This window comes from Corvus kubaryi, unplaced genomic scaffold, assembly GCF_017639235.1.
Source record: "Corvus kubaryi isolate FWS band 111438036 unplaced genomic scaffold, C.kubaryi_AGA036_p1.0 37396, whole genome shotgun sequence".
Taxonomy (NCBI): Eukaryota; Metazoa; Chordata; class Aves; order Passeriformes; family Corvidae; genus Corvus; species Corvus kubaryi.
The window spans coordinates 31,867,533-31,878,920 of NW_024581135.1; the positions used below are offsets into that span (position 1 = coordinate 31,867,533).

The 11,388-nt window shown below is 44.5% G+C and overlaps 1 protein-coding gene across 1 annotated transcript in view; it reads right to left on the reverse strand.

Annotated features, from left to right (window-relative positions):
• The window catches only part of FAM171B (family with sequence similarity 171 member B), a 32,999-nt gene extending 21,989 nt beyond the window's left edge, over positions 1-11,010 (reverse strand). The window contains exon 1 of the mRNA XM_042040737.1: positions 10,503-11,010. Within this exon, the coding sequence (XP_041896671.1) occupies positions 10,503-10,995 (493 nt within the window). The 5' untranslated portion in view covers positions 10,996-11,010. The remainder of the gene's footprint in view (positions 1-10,502) is intronic.
• Between the last annotated feature and the right edge of the window lie 378 nt (positions 11,011-11,388).

The following is an 11,388-nucleotide window of genomic DNA, read 5'->3' on the forward strand; positions in this document are numbered from 1 at the left end:
TACTTTTCTTCCCCTAAAGCTGCAAAATCTCATACTACTCCTTCAAGAAAGACATTGCTGGAACATTACAAATATCTACCTTTAACCTGCAGGAAAAGATTCTCTAATCCCTTGGAGGAAGGCCACGGTATAAAGGCATATATGGAGAAAATCGAATTTAAAGTTTGCAGGACAACATTTCCTAAGGGTACCTCTGTACATGTGGAATGGGAATTTTTTATTACAAGAATTAGGAAATCCATATTGCAGCAACAAAACAAGAGTACCCAACAAGCTACAGTCTCTTTCATATAGAAATTTTTATTAAAGTTGAGTTTCATAAAGTGAATTATCAAAAATCACAAAATAACAATGAATACAACATCAGGTACTAGAAAAATTACTGCAGATTCCTACTTATTTTAAGTCTTATTCCTCAGAGTTTAAAAAAGTTTCAAAAAAGAGGAAGTTCTGTCAAAGCAGATCACAGGCTAAAGCAAAACAATGGAGTCAAGACTGCACCACAATAATGTAACTGCTCTGCACCCATGGATGCCATCCAGGTAAGTGTCAGTGCTGAGCACATTAATGATTCAGCCACTGCTGCTCAGAATCATTACTGCCTGGCTACAGCTCCTCACTGGATGAAGTGCTCCAGGAGCCAGCTGAAGCCCCAGCTGTGTTGTCTCCAGCACAAACAAGTTCTCCCTTCTCAGCAACTGGCCCAAGTCCTGTATGGAGTAATTGGAAAACAACTTAGCACCATGGAAACCTTTCTAGGATGATGGAAACGGTTTTATTGACACCAAGGCTAAAAATGGAGCAGTAAACACTTTCTTCTTCCCCCCAAATACTCAAGATTCATTCAGCACCTCTGAGATTGTGCCAGCTGGACTGGGGGGAAACAAATGCACTTAAGTATTGCTGGGACAATCTGCTCCATGGAACGCTGAAGAATCCAGCAAACTTGTTGAGGGACAGGTTTTCTCTACAGTGCTTAAGAAGAAACACCCAACAAAAACACAAAAGGGGGGAAAGGAACCTGACAACTAATTAAGAGGCAAACAGGCATGACAGATTCTTTTGCCCAATGCTGCACCCTAGCTATGCAGGATCTCACAAATGTTTTGCTGGGTCTCTATTCTGCTGAATTTAATTAGAGGATTTTCCCAACATCAGTGGTCTGTAATCCAAAGAAAATCTCTACTGCAGCCCAGTGAGAGTAAGTTTTCTCCTTTGCTCCCAGAAACAATGGAATAAGCTCCTGTGATATTTATCACAAGCCACAATTCATGTTATTAACAGCTTTTATTGTTCCAAAATCTACTGAAATTCTGCATTTACCCAACATAAAACCACTCATTGCTCCTGTTCAGTCACTTAATGAAATGCTTCAAAACAGAGGAAAAATGTTTTCCACAATTACATGAAAAACTTTTTATAATTCCATTAGATTCTATAATAGGTGGAGAGGGCAAGCATGTCCTTCTTCATCCCAGCAAAATGGCCAATATTTTCAAATATCTTGACACCACTGACCTTCTCTCCAGTTTAGCTCACATTAGCACATACAAATCATCAACCAGATTTGCTACTTCACAGAAAATAACTTCCATGAGAATGTTCCTATTGGTTTCCTTTGGAAGCCTTGCCCATGGAGAGTCATTAATAATAACAGATTTGGTGTCTTGCCAAGTTTCATAACCATGCTACACACTGCTATCTATCTCAGCAGACTGAGCCAACTGTATGCATATTTATGAAACAGCCCCAAATCTGCAGCAGAGGGTGTAACTCCACTTTGTTCCAATCTGCATGCATTAGGGGAAAGCACATGAAAGACCTGAGCCTTGTTTAACCTCGCAAAGGAAAGGCTTTGGGGGCCCTACACAACAGCCTTCCCACACCCAGGTGTTTACCAGGGATAAAGGGCCAAGTGCTCTGTCGAAATGCAGGGCAGGGTAATGAAGGGCAACAGCCACCAACTGCAGGGAAGGATCTGACTGGACCTGAGGGATTTTCTTTTCTCTCTAAGGATAAACAATCATTGGAATAGGTTGCCCAGAGACGTTCCCCAATCTTGAAGCCTTTCATGGCCTGGCAGGAAAGAGCTCCCGGGTCTGAATTCAGAGCCAACCCTGCTTTAAGAATGCCTCTGATGGCCCCTCCAGCCTGAACACCCACCCGATTCCAGATCCTCAGTTACTCTCAAGTCACAGAAAATAAAACCAACAAGTATCATCTTCACTTGACTGGTTTATTTCAGCTGCTAATCTTAATACATTTAGCAAATCTGTCTGAAAGTTTTGCCAGGAGTACACCATCCTATGATAATCTGGGGCTCACAACCTGATGCAAATTCCATGCTTCATTATGGAAATAGGGTGAAAAGATATACTTCATCTTGCATGGCCTTACTCAATAACACTTGCAGTAAATGAAAACAGTAATACCAATGATTCTGAAACTAAAATCAGTTTGAGTAATGAAAGGGTTGCTCAGATCTGAAACTAAAATAACCTACAACACAAACCCTGAAAGCTACATGCACACTCCAGTGGGAAAGTTCAAGCGTTGAATACAGGTAAAAGATTCATGAGAAATAAAAAAAATAAAAATAAGTGAAATACAAGAAAACATTTCAGAAGAAGCAGATGAACTATTAGGAACCACACTGAAACACATGAACAAAAACACCCAAACAAACAAAACCCACCTAAATTCAGCTCTTTCCTCCAAAATAAGCTGCATCATAATGATGATATCTGATATCATCATAATAATGATATCTGCCTATAACCACACTGTGTTTAGTAAAAGCATCCAAGCCAACACTCAGAGGCACAGGCTGAAGCCCTCATTAATCGAATGAAACTCCACACACCTGAGAGCACTTTTGGGGTGCAGTGGTCACATCAATAATGGCTTTCAACCACAGTGTGCAGGGGACATGTTGAAGTGGCTCTGAGATTCTCTCTGTTCTTCTGCTTCATGACCTCCTAATGCACACAGCTCAATATGTGCCTCACACTCACACCTACAAGCACTGCATCATGTTCAACACACACAAAAACCCCCAACATTCCCCACCACAGCTGTCATGCAGCTTAACTTGCTATAGCTGCCAGTGGTCCAGGTAAGACCCACACCAAAACCACAAGATTTTTCAAAATGGGACAGGGAATATCAGAAGGTAGAGGGACAAAATTTTTTTTTGCTCTTTAACCCACCACAAGCCATAATTTATTTCATGTGATCTCAATGAGAGGCTACCTCGTGCCTCTTCCCTCGGTAGAACTGCAGTTTCTCAGGTACCTGGCACTATCAACACTAAATGTGGAATGCCAGAGAAAGGGTCATGTGGGAAGTCCAGCAGGAGGAACTGACCCTGTAACCCATCTCCTTCAATAGTCTCATTTCCACATTGTGACAATTGTGCCCTGAAGTCTGATTTCTTTCAGACAGCAGAGACTCTCTATGAGTCCATGTGATGAAGCATTATCAGGGAAGATAAAGAAGGACAAGAAACTGAGGGGAAAGAATAAGGGTTCATGTCTGCCCTTGGTGAGACTTAGGGGGCTTATGCACACACAGACAGGCAAGAACATCACCCCCAGGCCTGCCCACCCCAGCAGGGCACACAGGGTGGCTTCCAGGAGCTACACCAGACAACGCCACACATCACCAGGATGATGCCATGCAAGTGTCATGAGCTGCAGACCTGTCACTATGGTGTTTACAAGAATGCACACAATGTGCTTACAGTCAGAGGGCACGCAGAGTAATTTCCAAATTTAGGGCAGCTGCTCAACCTGAGACACGAGGGGGCTTTTTCCACATCCTCTACAAACTACTGACAGCTGCTTGTGAAGTTCACAGCATATGATTTTTTACTGGACAGAACTGCTGGTGCCATACATTTGCCCTGCATTCTGCCTGAGAAGCTGTGTTAAGGTACGTGGTGCTTTGGAGGGTCCTCCACACACAGGACCATCCTTGTTGATGCTGCTCTAGTCACAAGAACCTGTTCACACTACAGTTCATGTGTGCTCTCTCATATGGAAGATCTAAGAGTCATCCCTTCCTGACCCAAATCCCCCCAAAATGACAGGGCAGCAAACTGCACAAAGATTGCCCTCCGTACAGCGTGTGTCTGTGGTAGCTGTGAAAGGGAGATGTGGTGGGGATGCACCAGCACGTGCTCTGTGCTGCAGGCTCAGAGTTTGGAAAGACTGCCCCTTCCCAGGAACCCAGCTCTGCTCCTGAATGGATCTGGAATGCCTATTCCAACTGAGTACATCTTGAGTAAAATCTGCCCTACTGAACACTGGGCTTAAGGACCTCTGCAAGACGAATTCATTCTCTTCAACTTTCTAACCCCGAATTCCCTAGCACAGGTTCTCTCAGCAAATATACTTCCCTACTGCTGATTGTGAAGCTGAGCACACTCACATCCTCCCCTCAAACGTGTGCTAGCAGGGAAAGTGTTCTCAAACCTCGTGTATTCTGCTACAACTAGTGCCAGAGAAGCAAAGCAAGAAATGTAACAGCTGCTTTGCAGCCTGTTGAATACAACTTCCTGAGGCCATGTGTGGAAGGTGGAGGCTAGGAGTACGCAGGAGCTGTGCTGGGACACACCCCTGGCAAACCAGGATTAGGCAGGAGGAACTAGACCTGCTGGTTTCAACCTACTAAGCACAGAAGAGTTATTTGAGAGTACACTAGCTCTGATGGTTCAAGGGAAATTGTTGATCACAGAACCTGGGTGCTCCTACAGCACCCCAGATGCAAAAATCTATGAATTAGGGATGAGACACAGCATCAGGAGTAATAAAGAGGACACATTTACTCTGTCACATTGTGCCTCAAGTCCCTATTCATTACAGAAGGATACAGTGATATAAAAATATGCAACTTTCAAGACAACAAAGTAACCTGTGCTGTTTTGCTAAGTCTGACACACCAAGAATTAAGTTTATTTTGAATAAACTTTCCTCTCAGATCTTTGCCTGTGTCTTCAAAGACTTCATCTACTGAGCTAGTTCACAGAGAAAGCATGCTACAGATCCCCAGTGACCCAGATAGCAGCTGCATTCCAAATTCTCAACCTGCCTTTTTCTCAGCCTGATAGTAATTCTGTGAATGTTTTTGCATAGCAATTGGCCTTTGATGGTGTACTTTCTGCCAACAGACTGACAAGAAGCAAACTTTAGCAAAACAAATAAGAACTGCAAAAACTACCACCTTGCAATAGGTGTCAGTTCCTGCCATCATTTATCCCTTGTTTCCTGCCACTTCTGACCATGTAACCATGGGCCCTGATTCCATGGATGCTAAAACACATTGTCTCTCTCAGTTCTTTATAATGAAAGCTACCATCAAGACAAGTTTCTTGAAATCTAGCTTTCTGAAGTATAGAGCATGATGCTGTATAAAGTATTACAGGCTTCAATAAAAGCAAGCTTTCAGCTCAGGAGAGATCTCGTACTCTTCAGAACTCCTCAGTACGTTTATGCAGATTCTCTTCCTGAAATAAAAACACAGCACATATTTTTTTCATGTGTGCTTTACCACGACAAACCCCAAACTCCACTTTTTCCTTTATTAGCAACTGAGTGACCTATATCCTGGAGCAGGTGCATCTATGAATATTTCTTTTTTCCTTATTCATTCCCATTTCAAACTGCGGATGCTTTATCCCCTCTCAGTGTCCTAATGCCCTTGCTGATATTTTGTTGCATTACTAAGTCTTAGAACAGCTCAGACTCTTAAGAACATCATCTCCAATAAATCAGGACAAGTCTAAGTCTTGCATTCTTTCTCACCTAGCTGAGAAGCCATTATTATAAATACCAAAGGCTGGGAATCCTGGCAAAAATGAACAGCAAATCAAAAGCCATTTTCTGAGCTTATTTCTATAGGTGGAGTTAGCTGCTTGCACTAAACCTTTTGTCTGGGGTGTGCATGTAACACTTCTAACTTGAAAAGAAACTTTTTCCCTGACACCAGTTACATTCCAGCATCTACAGGAAAAGAGGGTTGTGCTGCTGCTTGTACAAAATAAATAATGCCAGCTCTGATCAGAAGTCTCTACTCAGACAGCCCTGGCTTCTTGAGCAGGAACTGTATCCTACATAATCACTGAGCCATGAAAATGACTGAATTCCCTTCCTTACTGGAATGCTAAAGAATCTCCCACACAGCTTTTAATTCCTCACTCATTTTCTTGGGGTATCTGACTGCAACAAAAGCTCCAAAACAAAACCGGATTTAATCCTGCCATACTAATCCCCAATCCAGTGACTTTGGAGACAGTAAACCATAAAGATTGTTCCATCAAGTGACAAAAAAGCCAGTCACACTACACCTTGGGTTTTTTTAAGTGCATTATTATGTATTGTTGCTCAAATTCAAACCCAGATAAACATAATGAGATAACCAAATGCTAGTCTAAATACCTAAGTATCAACTACGCACAAAATTACAAGTCATTAGGAAAAATATTCTACGGCAAAAAACATGGAACACCACAATTAAAAAAGCAGTAAGTCCACACATCGTTGTTTTGGAGAAATATTTCTCTTTCAGTACCTCAAATAAAAAGGAAGCATGAGAAAGTTTTCTCCTTTTTGAATGGTCAGGAAGAATAAGACAACATACAAAAGAGTTTAGAAAAGTCTGAACTGGAAACGACTTGTCTACAACACGGCTTCACATTAGGCAGCCACTCATCATCACATGCAGGCAGACAGTACTGAGAAATGGGCTCAGAACCAAATTCCACAAGCAGCATCCAGGCAGTGTACTTGTCTCCAGCAGGTAAAAAAAGTAATCTCTAATTTTATTCTGGGTTTGTCAACAATCACGTATTTATGTCATCTGTCTCTACAAACAGGGGTTTGTGTATTAACAAATAAATGCACACAGCAATTCCAACTCCCCCCTCTCCTTTGTTCAGCACTACTGTTAGCTGCTACAGCTTTTGAATTTCACCCTACAGAACCAAGCTAATCTCCCCATCTCATGCAAAGCCATCTGCCTAAAAAAAGGAAATATACCAAAGCAAAATAAACTCCTTTTTCCTTGAATTCTGGATTGCGGGGCAGATTGGTCATGGTCTACAAAAAAAACATGGCAAGGTTTTTCTTGTTCATGCTGGGATTACAAAAGGTACAGGGACTACCCACACTTGAAAAAAACACCTATTTTAAAACATGTTTCAAGTCTAATTTAACATCTCAACATGGTAAAAAACCTCCAACGTGAAGATGCTGTATGTCACCCCACGTAAAGTGACAGCTTCCACTGACACAGCTGCTTTTTCTGCAAAGCATGTTGTTCATTCAGTACATGTCAGATCTGCCACAGAGCTGATGCAAATAACTATCACTTATTCAATTAGTGGTCTCTGCTCTATTTATAGCACAATATCTGCATTATAAAGAGAAAACAATGCCCCACATCAAGATATCCCAAGTCTCATGAGAATTAAAGAACATAACCCTCAGCTCCCATAAAGAACGCACCTCAATAAAGATAAAGAAAAGGGAAAATGGAAAAGAAAACCAGATTTGCCTGGATCTGAGCCAGGACTGAATAATTCACTGAATTCTGGCCTCAAGCCCGCTGACCTCAATGATGAATATCTGAAGCTCCCAGCGGCTTCTCTTCAATTGCTACTGCACACCAGAGCCCAGATTTCTGCCACACAGAAAATGCAAAAAATCACTGTGAATAAGAAAGAACCAAGGCAGGTTCTCCACTCCAGCAATCACCACCCTAACCAGAGAGGGCTGTCTCTCTCTCTCTCTCCAATTTTTTAATTTTCTTTTTTAATTTCAAAGAATGCCTGTATCTGTTAGATGAGACGAGTCAGAATAACTCCATGAACTGGGTGCCTCTTGTATGTGTTCTCTGCCTTGTTAAAGAATTCACTTATTTCTCTTGCCAGTGGTAAGTTTGCTGTTGTTCCTAGGGGAAAAGAAAGAGATGAACAAAAAACCCTTCTCAGTCACGATGTGCCACTACCTTCTCACCACTGCACTTCCATGTCACCACAGAGTGTGCACCCCAGACACTACACACAGCTGTGCTGACTTCAGCATCTCTCCTCAGACAGCACAATAATTACACTGGCAGAAGTCAGTTAATCCAGGAGGGAATTGATCTGTAAAACGGTATAATGAGCTTCGACAGAACAGGGCCATCGATACAGGAACAAACGTCAAGTGACAGCAGGTTGTGAACTCCAGCCCCAGCTCTGCACCCTCCCTCGCCAGGGAGGATAAGCCTCCTTTGCTGTAGCAGCACTGGGATCACAAACACACTGCACAAACCTAAATTCAGCCAGACTCCTCCTCACTTGCAGAAGCCGCTGCTTGCCTGGCAGTTCCCAGCGCAGGACCTGCAGCTGCAGGAGCGGCCTCTCCAGAGCATTGCCCCGAGGGATTGCTCTGCTGCCAGTCTTCTGCTGGAAAGGCAGCAGCCATTTATCCTGCCTACCTGTCAGCTGTAAACCATCAAATGATAATTTAACATAAAAAGACATTAGTATCCATTAAATATACATCTGGAGTCACACTCTCCTTTTAAAAAATGTCAAAAATTTCAATAAAGCAAAAATTACTTACATGCTTTACTGAAATACCATGCAGAAAAACAAAGGTGCTTAATAGCTTCTTCAGAATAAGTAAAGTTTCAGAGCAGTAATTAGCTTATCTTTTTCAAAGTCCACCATTGGTTTTTTTCAGTTTTTATAGACGAAAAAATTAATCAAGATCATTTAGAAATCCAGCCAACAAGTGAAATAAATCTTTAACTGTATTTAAGCATAACGTAAACAAATGCTGACAACCAACTCAAATGATAATTTTTAACATTCAGAAATTGCTACTGATTACGAAAGCTGTGGACTAGAAGACACTTTCCGGACTCTCATACCTCAGAACCCATGATGCCAAATGCGCAAATAAAAGAAAGCAGCAAGAACTGGGCACGTGAGTCTGCAACAACAACAGCGAGCCAACAGAACAGGCATCAAAATGTTAGATACCAACAAAGACCTTGGCCAGGGCTGAAGGAGATAAGGTAACAGAGCTTCTTGAAAAGAAATCAATACCTGAAACCAAAGAGGATCATTGAATTAGAAAAACTGTCTTTTTTTTTTTTGCCACTCAATTTTTAATGAGCAAAATGTTCACTGCCCAAGTCAGAAATGCTGCCAATGCCTTTTAAGTGGTGTTTGATGGTGATTAATGGTATATTCTACTAAAAGTATGATAAGAAACAAACTAATGAAAAATCATCAGTGAAAATGGAAAACAAGGACCAAGATGTTCATCAAATGTCTTTCTTCAAAACGCTAGCTACAGTTTTAATGTTTGGAAAATAATGAAAAACACAAACACAAACCCCCACAAAGAAGACCTAAAGAGCAAACTGGGGCATTTTAAGAGTGTATAAGGAAAAATTTAAGACTCTGTTCGTATTCTACCAAATCTAGTTACTTGTTCTATACCTTGAAGTTGCAAGCAAATACTGTAATTTAATATCTTTGCTTTCCTAATTAACAAATATACTTCAGCAGCTTTGTAAATTGGCTTCAATTCAGGAAAATATTAACCATCTGCCTAAAACTAAGCACATTTTATACCTTCCTGAAGTCAACTGGAAACAGAAGCATGCCTATATGCTAAAAATGAAACATATGCTCCAGTGATATGCCAAAAAGGAGCCTTGGTGTTAAAAGGTCTTAAATAATTCATGTTTGAAACCATCTTGAAATTCTTTGGTGAAAGGCAGTATGTCAAGAAAAATACTGATGCTGGGTTTATCGTCGTTTGAGCCACTAAACTTCAGACTATACACATATTTTTTTTAAACGAGATGACAGTACAGACACCTTATCATTTTCTCTGGTTCTGCAAAGAGGTAGCCTCAAATATTTGACTGCAAAACTAAGGCCTGAAGTTGAAATAAGCACATTATTTTCGTGGTCTTGGATAAGCAATGTATCATCCATTCTGCAGAGGGGATGCAAAAACTAACGAGCTCATCAGCCCCATCACGCATTTGACAGGCTCAAGATGCTCGCACACGAATCAGCTGGTTTATTTTTAAAGTGATACAAATATACACAGAAATAAATACATGTCTATGACATATATATTTATATTCCATGGACGCTCGGCTATCTCCCTGTGGAGATTCCTGCCAGCCAACAGGAATCCCTGGAGCCCCACTACCCAAGGCCGCGCTCCGGGCGCCCGACGGCGCACCCCCGTGCAGGTCAGTGCCCGCTCCCCGGGGCGCTCCCGGCCATCCCGGCCACATCCCGGCGCGGCCGCGCACACACCCGCGGATTCCAAACATGGATCCCGCTCCAGCCAAACCACAGCCGCTCATTTTCGAATCCGGGACCGCTGCCCGCACGGCGCAAACGCCGGGGTTCCCCGGGCGAGCAGAGCCCGGGGGAGAGCGGAGCCATCCCGCAGGGGAGGTGGGTGCAGGGGAGGGGTCGGTACCTGGTGCCGCGGCGGGGGCGCCCCCGGGCAGCGCCGCTCGCTGCTGCTGCGGGCGGGTGGCGGCGGCGGCGGCGGGGGGCGGCCGCCCCAGCATCAGCATCACCAGCAGCGGCAGCAGCGCGGCCGCCAGCCCCGGGAGCAGCGCGGAGAGGCGCTCGCAGGTGCCCGGCATGGCGAGCAGCCCGAGGGCAGCGGAGGCATATTGCGGGAGGCAGGCGCAGCGCTCCGCACCCGCGGCCCCGGCGGCGGCTCTGCGGCGGCAGCGCCCGCCCGCCCACGGACGTGCCGGGGCGGGGCTGGGGCGGGGCGGGGCTGGGGCGGGGCGGGGCGGGGCTGGGGCGGGGCGGGGCGGGACCACCTCTCGGAGGTGCTGGGGGACGTCGTCCCTGCGAGGCGGCAGCGCTGGCGTTGCGCCCGGCGCTTGTCGCCGGCAGTGCTGGAGTGCGTTCCGGGGCGCGTTCCGGGGCCGCGCTGCCCGGCGTAACCCCAACATCGCCCTCGCTCTGACGCTGGCAGCCACGGAATCACCGAATCACATTCATAGAACCACGGAATCGATTGGGCTGGAAAAGACCTCCGAGGTCGTCGGGTCCGACCTGGGACCCAACACCACCTTGTCAACTAGACCATGACACTGAGTGCCACGTCCCGTCTTTCCTGAAACACCTGCAGGGACGGTGACTCCACGATCTCCCTGAGCAGCCCGTTCCAATGTCTAATCATCCTTTCTGTGAGAGAAACTTTGCCTAAGATCCAACCTAAACCTCCCCTGGCACAGCTTAAGACTGTGTCCTCTCGTCCTGTCACCGATTCCTTGGGAGCAGAGTCCTCCCCCCTCCGGGCTCCTGGCTGCACCCTCCTGTCAGGGGGTTGTAGAGAGCGATAA